General features: G+C 37.3%; 1 protein-coding gene across 1 annotated transcript; it reads left to right on the top strand.

Moving 5' to 3' along the window:
* The first annotated feature begins 286 nt into the window (after window positions 1-286).
* On the top strand, window positions 287-11,954 carry LOC121645247 (neuropilin and tolloid-like protein 1). Its single transcript, XM_041993644.1, has 9 exons — window positions 287-346; window positions 567-701; window positions 1,372-1,620; window positions 6,478-6,519; window positions 8,307-8,434; window positions 8,957-9,185; window positions 9,269-9,382; window positions 9,485-9,629; window positions 11,286-11,954. Exons 1-9 carry the CDS (start codon window positions 298-300, stop codon window positions 11,824-11,826), a joined length of 1,632 nt encoding a protein of 543 aa, XP_041849578.1. The 5' UTR covers window positions 287-297; the 3' UTR covers window positions 11,827-11,954.
* Window positions 11,955-12,445: the final 491 nt, after the last annotated feature.

Below are 12,445 nucleotides of genomic sequence, written 5' to 3'. Positions count from 1 at the left end.
TTGATGGGCGCAAATGGAGTTTTTGCGCAGGAACGCACGATCCGGTAACGTCACGGCAATTTAATGGCAATAACTCAGACGGTGCTACTCATCCTCAGGGAACAAAAATGGTGCACAAACTTCTGCTGCCCATCGGTGAGTTGATATCCTAATAATTTTCCACTTTTCCCACCTCTTCTCTGTCTTTATGGTCACATTCTGTACTTCTGCTTTGTGTGCCCCCCCTCTTTTTTTTTAAGTGTATCGTTCTTTATCTCTTGTTTCTCTCGTGTCCTCTCAGCTCTAGCAGCCAGCCTTATGTCATCTGAGACATGTGGTGCCACAGATACCACAAAAAAAGCCCAAGGTATCAGATTCCGAGACTAACATTTTTAGACTAAATGACAATTATGCTAAAAATTAACAAGTTGTAACAGCGCTAGTTCTTCATTATACATCACCTTTGTTTAAGCACCTTTAGCTTTCTTTAACATGGTATACTGAGTTTAAGTCCTGTGAGGAGGAAGTTATAACTGAAAATGTTTGCTTATGATAAACTGTGAACTTTTTTTCCTGCTTGCTACCAGTAAAAAACAACTCAGGTGTGACACCGGCTGGACAGTGTGGGGCCTGGGTAAAGGAGCCAGATGGGGGGTATTTTACTTCACCCAATTACCCGGAGAAATATCCCCCTGAGAAGGAATGCATCTACATTATAGAAGGTAAGACTTGATCTGTCTAACCCATCTGTGGTTTCTGTGTGCACAGAAATATTCCTATTTACCTTCATTTAAATAAGGCATTATTCCACTAATTTCCTTTTTACTTGTTGCAGAGCTATCAGATCAATAAGTCCCACCAACATAACATTTCCTTATCCCACTGGAATAACTCAACCCATCCAAATCCTTAATTATATGCATATCATTCAAACACATAGTACAATTCACTTAGATTTCTTCTCTCACCCCAAAAGTGTGTCTTCTTTTTACCCACAGTCATACTGTCCTGCATCAATTCTGCTAGTGCTGGTATTTCTAAAAGTTGATAGAGAAGATAGAAATGAGAAGCCTTATCTATGAGAACATGTATGAATGAAACAAATGAGTTCTTAAAAAGAAAACCAAAGTCACTTTTCATAAGTTAACCTGTGGAGATGGAGGTGTGTGTCATTAAGCAGCACTCTGTGATCAAAGTCATACATGTCTATATAATGCAAGTTAGATTAATATGACTAAGGTCTTATTGGGGTTAATGTGATCAGAAAATGCTGTTTACGTTGTGATGTTTTCTTTAGAATCAGTTCCTTTTCTGATTAATCTTGGAATATTTCATGTAATAAATCCAGTCTCTCTCCATCCCTCCTGCTTTTAACCTCTCTTCTTGCATCAGCCTCACCCCGACAGTGCATCGACCTATTCTTTGATGAGAGGTACGCCATCGAGCCATCCTGGGAGTGCAGGTTTGACCACATTGAAGTCCGTGATGGTCCTTTCGGTTTCTCACCCATCATTGGTCGCTACTGCGGGGAAGAAATCCCTTCCTACATCCGCTCCAGCGGGAGGTACCTATACATTAAGTTTGTGGCTGATGGTGAACTGGAGGCCACTGGTTTTTCCGCCCGGTATAACTTCACACAAGGTAAGTGATGGAGGTTAAGACCTCCAAACACTTCTCTTTCAATTTTGAAGCATCTTTCTTTCTTTCCCTTGTGTGGATTTGAAACATGAAGCAGCCTAATTTTTTTTAAAGCAAAATGATTGAATAAATCTACTTCACCTGACCTGCTAACCCAATATCAAAGAAAAACTTGAAGCCTACATGGTCAAAGTTAGAAAAACAGAAGGTCATTGTTTATGAAAAAATTCACAACTAAACACAACCTGATTGAAACTAAACTGACAGCCAAGTGAACATCCTAATAATGAAGTAACATTATTGAAGGGCTACTATTTCACACAGTTTTTTTCTTTTTCCCTAATGAAATGTTTTACTGAAAGGAAGTTTAGTTTTAGCTGTTTCATGTGTAAATGAGGATGCTACCGGCTACATATTATTAAACTCTTTGCAACAGACCTTATTTCTGAGTTTGTCAAGTTGATGCAGTGGAAATAGGAAGAATAAAAAAAGTCAATAAAGGTGGAGAAAAAGGAAAAATGCAGCCATACTTGGATGTAGCTGGAAGGTAGATGATCCAAGTCTAAGCAGGGCTCTAAGCCTTGGCACTCCACCCCCTCAACACACCTTTCTGCTGTGAATTTGACAGTGTTGCATGACATATTACAAATCTGATCACCTCTTTAACCCTCTGATCCTTTCTGTCCCATTGTGGTCATGAAGTTCAACTGGAACATAAGCTAAATTTACTTAGTTTATTTTATGCCATTTCAAAATTTACTTTTAAACAATAATGCATAATCAGTACACAAGGAAACTTTGAAATCCTTAAACTTGAAAATATCCGAGGCCGTGTATAAATGTTGATTTTTAATTATAGGTGCTTGCAAATAGTTGCAACTTAAATAATGGTCTGGTTGCACGCTGAATCTGCCCTCATTTCTTTTTGCAATGCAGGCACAGCAGCTGTAGTTGACAAGGGAAGAGGAGGGGCGCACACGCAAATACACACAAGTACACACACAGAGGCACTTGTTCCCTCAGCCCTCACACACACACACACACACACACACACAAGAGTTAATGAAAGCTTGTCTTCAGGGAATGCAGCTTGTCAGCACTGAGCCGCGGTAGCAGCTTAAGAGAGTCCGAGGCAGAAGCTTTATTAACCACAGATTTTATAGGCCACCTACACCGACCAAGGGCAGGGATTAATCTGCATCCCTCTGTCCATATATCCATCTATCTTGCTTAATGTGATTGAGCCCCTACTGTTGTTTCTGTTATTCATGGGTTTTTCCAGTTGTAAACTCAGTCTGTCCTGCACACTCTAACTTTGAATGTGCCAACAGCCAGAGGTGCATGTCAGGACTTGGTGCCATGTGTTAGAAAAATGCACATGTTTGGCTTTTGCATTTAGATCACATATTTTCATAAGGAGACTAAAACAGTTGAGGAAGCACTTTGAGATAATCCTGCCCTTTTAGAGGATATTTCCCATTATTAACAGATCAGGGAAAGCTGGTTTGTGTGTGTTTACATCAGATGTAATAAGTACTTATGGTCACAACTTAATCTCCTGTCTAATTCTACCCATCAGGAGAGGCAGGAGAGAATAAATTTGGTTACATGCATGCAAACTTGATTACAGCGAACCAAAATGCAACAACATTCTGGGAAAAGATTGTCAGTTCAGCTATTTGCTTGATGATGTTGGAATGAAGACATGCAGAGGTGATGGTTGCCTGTTGTGATTGCTGCTAACCTTTCATGTTCCTTATAACACAAAACCTACAAGTCAAGCTCAGCCTGTGCAGATGATGAATGTTGCAGTCTTGTGAAGGACGCCTAAGATGTGCAGTGTGGATATAAATGTGCAAATGATGCAATCTCAAACAATTAATATTTGATTGCTATTAAAGGGAGCTAACATTCACATGCTCCCCATGTTCATGGGTGATTTGAAAGAGCAAACTTCGTAACTTGCAGTGCAATCAGAAAAAAGCATATTAATCAAAAATGCAAAATCCGACGTAGAATTAAATCGAAATATGGGGATTCAATAATAAAGAAGATTTTGGAAAGTCCATGCAGCAGACTTATATTAATCATCCTCCCCCCACCCACTAATCATTTGTAGTGGAAGAATCTAAAAATAAATACATTTTAAAGACTTGTCATCCGTTAAGACTTAACAAAATATTGAGTTTCAGAAACTCTGTACTGATTCTGTTACATCTACTGAGTCACTAAATGGCTTAAAAGTCTATGTTGTATAGCAGCATGCATGTTTCTGTCTACAACTTGGATTTATCTTCATCACACAGATTTAATTGGAAAATGAAACGTCCAGTCTCCAATGATCATACGCACGATGTTACTTTGCACATTAGTTAAGAAAATGAGTGCAGGCTGTACATGGGAACATTAGTATTTAGCTAGCTCTCTGCATTCTCTATACCAGAGAATACAAAATCCACTTATTTTTAAATGTGCAATGTACAAAAATTACTGACATCTAGTGGAGAAGATGTGCATAGAAATTACTTCAAATACCAAGCACTTGTGAATGGATAGGTCACTGACCAAAATTCTTACAGACTTTAAAATGGTTTTAATCTGCAAGCAGATACATTGGCCTCAGGTGTAGCGACTGCACTAAAACTAGTGTATTCTGTACACGTCTTCCATTATATATATTTTACGGTGTTACTTAGCCCAAACTATAATGCCATACTGAGCCAGAGCTGCAGTTTTAAAGCTCAGAGGGTTCTCACTTCATACACAGAGTTGTTTGTTCATTTAGAGTCACCATGGTAAAAATGGTGTCACAAATATGGTAGTGTCTATGTACACATTGCAAGTGGCTATAAATAGCATTTTCTAAGAAAATAAAACAAAACAAAACATTATTATTTTTTTTTTTTTAAGATTTTGTGTCTCCAGTGGCTGTTACTGAGTCGTAGCTGGACAGGAAAAAGAGTGAAGGGATGACATGCTGCAAAGGGCATCAGACCCCCAAACCCAAACCGGCTGTGTCAAAGACCTGCAGCTTTGGTAGATGGGGCAGCTGCACCACCCACAGAGCTATACCTCACCCCCTTTTCCAGCTTTTTATTAAAAGAAACACCAGCAATGCTGTAGATATATTTTTCAAACATATGACATATTAGTAGATATTAGTAGATTTGACAGATTTCTTTTGTTTCTTTGTTTTAATTTCATTTTATAAATGTGTTGCCTATCAGGGCTTTCTGAATTTATTTGGACTTCTGCTTGTTGTGAAACCAAGCTATGGGTCTTTTTTCTCAATGTGCAGCACATTATCACAGATCTTATTTTATCTCAGTATTTACTCTTTTTTTTCTCTTGCACAGGGCATAAAGCCCTTCGCAATGTATTGTAACATTGCATATGCACAAACACACACACACACACACACACACACTGGAATGGATGTGAATAATCTGACTAAGCCTGAAGCAGAATGGGTAAGAAACACAAGAGGATTAATAAGAGTTCTCAGTCAAGTTCATCACCGTCTCCTCTTACATCATAACTTCTGTCCACTGTTCTACATTACAAATAAAAACAAAAGAAGAAGAAACAATACATGTGAAAACGATCTTTACAAGCTTAGTATGTTGCTCTCCACTCTGCTTCCTTCAAAACAGCATCTTCCATGGAAAAACTGTTTCAGTGTAATATTTTTCACACAGTAATAAACAAGGTGCTTCTCAGAGACGATGCAAGTACAAACACCGTTTTTATCACCAGGTTGTCGTTGATGCTGCCAGAGTCTAATCTGTCCTGAACTAAGCTGGTCGATGAGGGTTTTTAATCCACCTCACAAGTAGATTCATCAGGTTTAGGACACAGTTTTTTTTATAAAGGACATCAGGGTTTCGGGGGTGGTTAAATGAGAGCAGAGGAATTGTGCTGGCACAAAGATTATGTCAGCTTTGGCCAGATGTGTGCTTATTGTGGTTTTCAATATGCCTTTAATATATTTTTTTATTATTATTACTTTTTAGATTTTGTTTTTCTTTGAACATAATCAAAAAATCTAGGGTTGAAAGAGTTTTACATGAATCTGTTTTCCTAGAAAAAATAATTCTTGATAAAACTGCACAAACAGTCATATAAAAAGTTTGCACTCTGTATCAATGGACATTTTTTTTATATTGGTTTATATAAAAAATACATTTATAAATCATAGTCATTAATAATGAATTAACATTTCAACATGTAATATCGCTTTAATATATCAAATTAAAATGTGTAATTACAAAAACATTTATGATTTGATTTCTTTTTGCATGAGTTAATTGTTGAATTTGAAATTATATTTAGCAATCTCACAATTAATTACTCATCATCAACACGTTGAATTGCAATCTACATTTTCCTGGTCCTCTATAATTTTATGTATCAGGTCATAATAAAATCACTTGCTTCTTACTGTGTATTTAGATTATTAATTATTTTTAAAAAGAAAAAAAGAAAAAATAAGGCAAATTGTATAAACAGTATGTGAAAAAGTAAGTACACCTTCCCTGCTTCGTCAGGAATTAATAGGGAAACAAGGAAGTGGGCGCCGTTAATCAAATGCACTTGATTAACTTCTTCAGCAAGTATTATCACCTCTGTAAAGCAGAGTGTCCAGGTGTGTGTAAACACAATACCAAGGAGGAAAGACGTCCACAATTATCTTAGTCCATCATTCTACTGTGAGAAAATCATTCAGAGGATAAAATCTACAACAGGTATTCTCTGACAGTTAAACCGAAGAAGTGAAACAGGGTGTACTTTCTTTTTTACATAACTGTATGTGATGCACAGTTTGTCTCTTACATGACCAGTGTTATGTTCTACTTCTAGATCCTGAGTTTAAAGATCTTGGGGTGCTGCCAGCTCTGCCAGGTGAGTATTCACCATGTACCATGCAACATAACATTATTCCTAATCCACCAAATGACCAAAAAACAGCACAGTAGCTGACAGAAAAAAAAAAATTCCCATGACATCTTTTTACTGGATGTTTTCAGCTGACAGTCTGTGTTCAGTTTACTTCTTATTTTTATTTCTTACCCTAAATAAATGTATATATCAGTTTAACTTATTGCCCCAATAGACTCACTTCTAATGATGTTAAAGTACCATTAAAAATTATTGCCAGGCTAGATTTTGTAAGCTGTATGTATGGTTTAGCTTTATGTTTCCCCCTGCATTTAAAATATATTTTAATCTGTCATTTTTTCTGGGAAATATGACCTTTTCTGTGCAAAACGTATGTCAACACGTGAAGGCTGATTTTGTATGCATCTGCTCAATCTGTAAGCCTGAGTAAGGATCCTACAGTAGAGTTTAAAATTATTCATAATGAATGCTTAATTCTGATTTATATTATCGCTAGAAATCAAGGAAAACAGGTGAAGATGCTAAACTTTGTCAGAAATATTTATCTTATTCAAATTCATTTTGTGCATGAAATTCTCACCCGTTTTATTCATATTCTTTCTCAGTAATGAACAGAAAAGCTTTCATTTAAAAAATCTGCTCAGTCCAAATATGTAGGTCATCCATGCAGGCCAAAACATCCTATAATTATGTTTGTAGAATATGTGACTACCAAAGACTTGTCCAGGGTGTACACTGCCTCTTGCCAGATAGAAGCAGGGATAGGCTGGGATTTTGATGACATCCATGTCTTTGGGTGGAAGTTCTTTTTCTTTTATGCAGAAATCAATCAAAAATATGTCAAATGTATCATGATACTAGTTGTTTATATAATTTTGAGCTAGAAGAAACAAAATGTTCTAATACAGATTCACTTTAAATCAAAATTTGGCATCTGTATGATTCACTTTCACTGTACCAAGGTGTGATGTGGTCAAGTGAAGTCTGCATTATACATAAAACCCTCCATTTTACAGTAAAGAAGACAGATAACATTTACAATGCGGAGATTAAACTTTTCTTCTGATAAAACCCTGTCAAACACAAATCCTTAATCCAAATTGAGTACTTCTGCACTTCCTCAAACAAACATGGTATTTTTAGGCTAAGCCAACGTACTAAACACTGAGTGTTATAATTTGAATTAGTGACAGGAAGGAAAACCTTGTTAAGCAGTACTGTATATCCAAACCTATTAGCCAGGTTTAAATAAAGAGGCAAAATAATTTAAACTTGTCCCATTAAAACCAGTTAACACTTTACAGCTATTACATGGAAAAGTTCCTGTTTATACCTGGTTTTAGCAGCTATGAAGTGGTTAGCTAACAAGTACATGCCTTTAAAATCAATCATACACCCAACAATGGGACATGTCAACAAATATATCTGAAATAAATGTTTGTGATCAGAACTTATTTGCCAAAAGCTTTTAATAAATTAATTGGTGAACAATACCTGTGGTTACCTGAACCAACGCAAGACTCTGCCTGTTGCTTTACTAACATGACGCACCTGAGTAGGTAATCTGCCAATATAGCGAAGGATTGCACAACTAAAAGAAAGTGTTAATGAAGTGCTGGTCATCTATAACTACTACTAATCAGAGTTCAGTTCATCTTGAAACCATTCACATGGAAATAGTGCTGTTTAATTGTGATTGGATCACAAAACACACATGTTAATGCGTGATATAACAGGGCCTTGGTGCCTAGCATTATTTTACCTGTCACACAAAATGCTGTTCTCCATAGTTTGTGAATTTGATCTGAGTGGACCTGAGGGTTTTGTGGAATCTGCACAAATAGCCAGGGAAGGCCGGGCACTACAAACGGAAGCAGTGGACTGCAGGTGGTACATCAGGGCCCCACCAAAATCTAAGGTATGTATACCACGTGTTAACTATTCACACAGCAGCTGAACGATGTTACAAACAAATTAACATTTAGCTACATCTGGACAGCAAAATAACCCAGTAGGTACATCTACCAACTATCCTCTAGGTTGATTGATACCATCAGCGCTCATAAGAAAACTAAATTAGCCAATTTTTTTTGTCGATCACAAAACATTTGACTTTGGTTGTAGTTTGATATTTATGCCACTAGATGTCACTGCATCTTACACACTTTGCCTTTAATACCATACATTTATCACACAGACAAAAAACAACGAAAACTGTCAATTAACAATAAAATCTAAACACTCAAAATACATTTTTACTTTTCAGCCTACTTTTTAATCTCATTTTTATCTGTCTTAGCTTGTGCCAATTAAAATAAATGGAACTTACTGTAAAGTTGATTGAATGATGAAGCTGACCAGTAGGGTTACTAGTTATTAAACTCTGATCCCTTCACCACTCTTTTTGTTCCACTCTGCTCAACCTTTCGCTCCAAAACAGATCTACATGCGCTTTCTGGAGTATGAAATGCACAACTCAAATGAGTGCAAGCGTAACTTTGTGGGCATCTATGATGGCAGCAGCTCAGTGGAGCACCTGAAGAATAAGTTCTGCTCCACGGTGGCCAACGATGTCATGCTGGTGTCCTCTTTGGGAGTAGTGAGGATGTGGGCAGACGAGGGGAGCAGGAAGAGCAGATTCAAGATTCTCTTCACAACTTTCCATGAACGTGAGTGCAGACTTTAAAAGATTAATGTTTATGTCAAAGACGACAGTTTTAGTCAGATTTGTCTCCTGTCTTTTGCTTTTTAGCTCCATGTCAAGGAGACACTTTCTTCTGTCATAGCAACATGTGCATCAACAACACCCTGGTCTGCAACGGAGTCCAGAACTGTGTTTACCCATGGGACGAGAATCGCTGCAAAGGTAGGACACTCAGGCTTAGAAACTCAAGCCAGCAGCTACATTCTGTATCAACGTGTGGAAATACTTTTTTTTTGTTTTATAATGTGTTGTATCTTTAACTAGAGAAGAGAAAACCCAGTATCCTGGACACACTGGACAACACTAACCTCACCATCATCGGAGTAACCTGTGGTCTGGTTGTCATCCTGCTCATCATATCGATCATCATTCAGGTCAAACAGCCACGCAAGAAATACGTAGTTCGCAGGTAAGAGAGTTCATATTCACTCAGTGGATTAATATTTTAGAACAAAGTACTATATTACCAGCAATCATAGACAAAAATGGAAATTATACGCTTATAGCTACTCCAAAACCAAAGCAACTATGCTTTTTAGGCTCTTTTCGCTTACTGGTTTGTTGTCTGTTTCAAAAACTCATGAACCGCTTTTCCAGCTGAAGAAGAACAACAAAACATTTTGATAAATTAATCAAACAATGTCAGATATAAGACACAAGTTAGTAACTAAAGTGTCAAACAATTCTAAATACTAAGGGTTAACAGTTATGGAGCAAGTGATTACATATTCTCTCAAACCTTATTTGATAACTTTTGTATGTGAACTTGAGTTCAACCTTTGAGAAGTAAGCAGTTCACTTTTGGGTGCATTGGTCCAAAAAAAAAAAAAAAAAGGCATTTCCAAATGAAAAAACTTTGGCACATGATAATAATGTTTAAAATTACTCCATTTTGTTGCTAGAGGTCTGGAGGTTTCTCGATTTGATTATAAACAGAGTGTAATTGAGAATTTGGTGCCAGGAGGAAATGAGCTTTAGTAGATCTCAGAAATTGATCAATTTTGTTGTTATGCTATTCAACTGCCAGAATTGCAGCAATCCATTTTATGCAAGTGTATTGCATTCGCTTTTTTTAGTTGACTAAATAATTGTGCAAAAAGGAAAAAAATCTGTTGGGATGCTTTTGTTACCTCTAGATAACCTTAAACATGTCCATCTTGTTGAGTTTAATTCAGTGTTACTGTTTTGAGTTTGTGAAAATGGGAGATAATCTCCTCTCTTCGTTATTTAGATGGTATTGTTATTAGTTTGGTAACTTTGTGGATGCACCTGAGGACTTTGCAGTTGTTCAGACATGTTTAGAGACTTCAAGGACCTATTTCAGAGAGTAGGTTTAGTCAAAACTCAGAGATTCAGTTAACTCTAAGCGAATTAACTCTTCTGAGTTTTCTGTTTCACAGAGTGAGATCTGACCCCTTTTGGATATTTTATCAATCCCCAGTGAGTTTCTTTTTGAGTATTTTAGTTTTTCCTCACAGTCCCTTATTTATCTCAACAACTTAATATGAGACTTAATTTATTAACCTAATATTCACTAATTATTTCCAATTAATCAGTGTGAAATAAAGGCAAATCACTTATCTTCTTGATAAATTGGCACAGTCAGCTAACCAAAAGTAACCTTCCCATTTTAGATGTGTTTTCTGTGTTTATCAGACAGTCACACAGTTTGCAGTCATTGAGTCCGATGTTTTTGCCTCCCGGTGGGTGTAACTGAAAAGATTAAGCATTTTATATTTAACAAGAAAACAGTCTAACTTTTAAACCACTAAACGCATATGTAATTCTGATTATCTACTTATTAATATGAATAAAAATGCAATTATGTGTGGTTATAAAATATTATGAGGACTGGATATAGTGAGAGGTTCTTATGAAATAAGAGAGTTAATAGGTGAATTGTAATTGCTTATAGGGCCAATTTAGATACACTTCTTACTGTTAATTAATTGTGTAAATGTAATTCATAACACAAAATAATTATATAAACCTAGACACTGAATCTGATTTTACGAGTATGTAAATGAACATTTACTGTACCTCTTTTGCATGTACCTTTCCACAGAGATGACTTTGACCCTGCTCTCCTCCACCCTGGTTTTGAGCCTCCTCATTATGAGCTGTGCACTCTTCGCCGGGCCCCTTCTGGTGACCTGACTGATGCTGCTCTGGCAGAGGACTTTGAGAAGTTCCACAAACTCAGACGCTCTGAAAGCAAATGCATCCGTGACCACCACTGTGGCTCTCATCAGGGAAGCGTGCATGGCAGCATCCACGGTAGCCGCAGCAACCTGAGCATAAGGGATGCCACAATTGCGCCTGACGGAGGGGCTCTCGTGCCTCCGATGTCACCAATGATGGTGAGCCAGATGTCGCCACACCTCTCTCACCACAACACACCTGCAGGTCGACGGAGCATCCTGGTGATGAAGCACAGCTACTCACAGGATGGAGCAGAGGGCTACAGGGGGGAGGATGATGAGGATGATTTGATGACGGATGCTGGTCACACCAACAACCAGCATTATATGCACCACCATCAGATTCCTCATGGCTTTTCAGGGCTGGACCACACTGTCCATCGTACATTGTCTAATGACTTCTAACTTACCACGAAGTAACATACAAACACATTTTTTCTTTTTAATCAGCACCTAAATGGAAATGCATTGCAACTGATGAGACAAACGATGGTAGATAAAAGAAATTGCATAAAAATTTATTTTTTTGAAGAATGTTGAGTTTTGAAGTGTTAATGCGCTATAAAATGTTGGAATGTCTTCCACCTAATCCCAGTTCAGTTCTGCAATTGAATTAGCAGAAACAGAGGGACTGGAGGTTGTGGATTTAACACTCTTGTCATTTTAGTAGTAGTTGTGTCTAGCCAAAGAGTTCAGGATCTGTGTTTAATTGTACACCCGCACGATAGTGCAACTGACAGCAGAGAGGCAAAAATGTAAGGTATGATATGATGATGGATAGAACACAGATAAGAATAAACATGGTTATGTACACACATGTCACCAGTTTTACTGGACCACAGCCCAAGCCCCGCACCCCCCACCACCTTTTTTTTTTTTTGTTCCTAAAATGACCACTCTGGTGTAGTAAATTGTATAATATCCTTTCTAATGTATGATCAAATCATATTTGTAATTTTGTGAATGAATGGCTGTAACAGTACAGTGTTTCCTATATGTTTGGGCATTACTGTTCCACCAAAGC

The sequence above is a fragment of the Melanotaenia boesemani genome, chromosome 8 (genome assembly GCF_017639745.1).
Source record: "Melanotaenia boesemani isolate fMelBoe1 chromosome 8, fMelBoe1.pri, whole genome shotgun sequence".
Classification (NCBI taxonomy): Eukaryota; Metazoa; Chordata; class Actinopteri; order Atheriniformes; family Melanotaeniidae; genus Melanotaenia; species Melanotaenia boesemani.
This window is presented reverse-complemented; position numbering and strand designations above follow the sequence as displayed.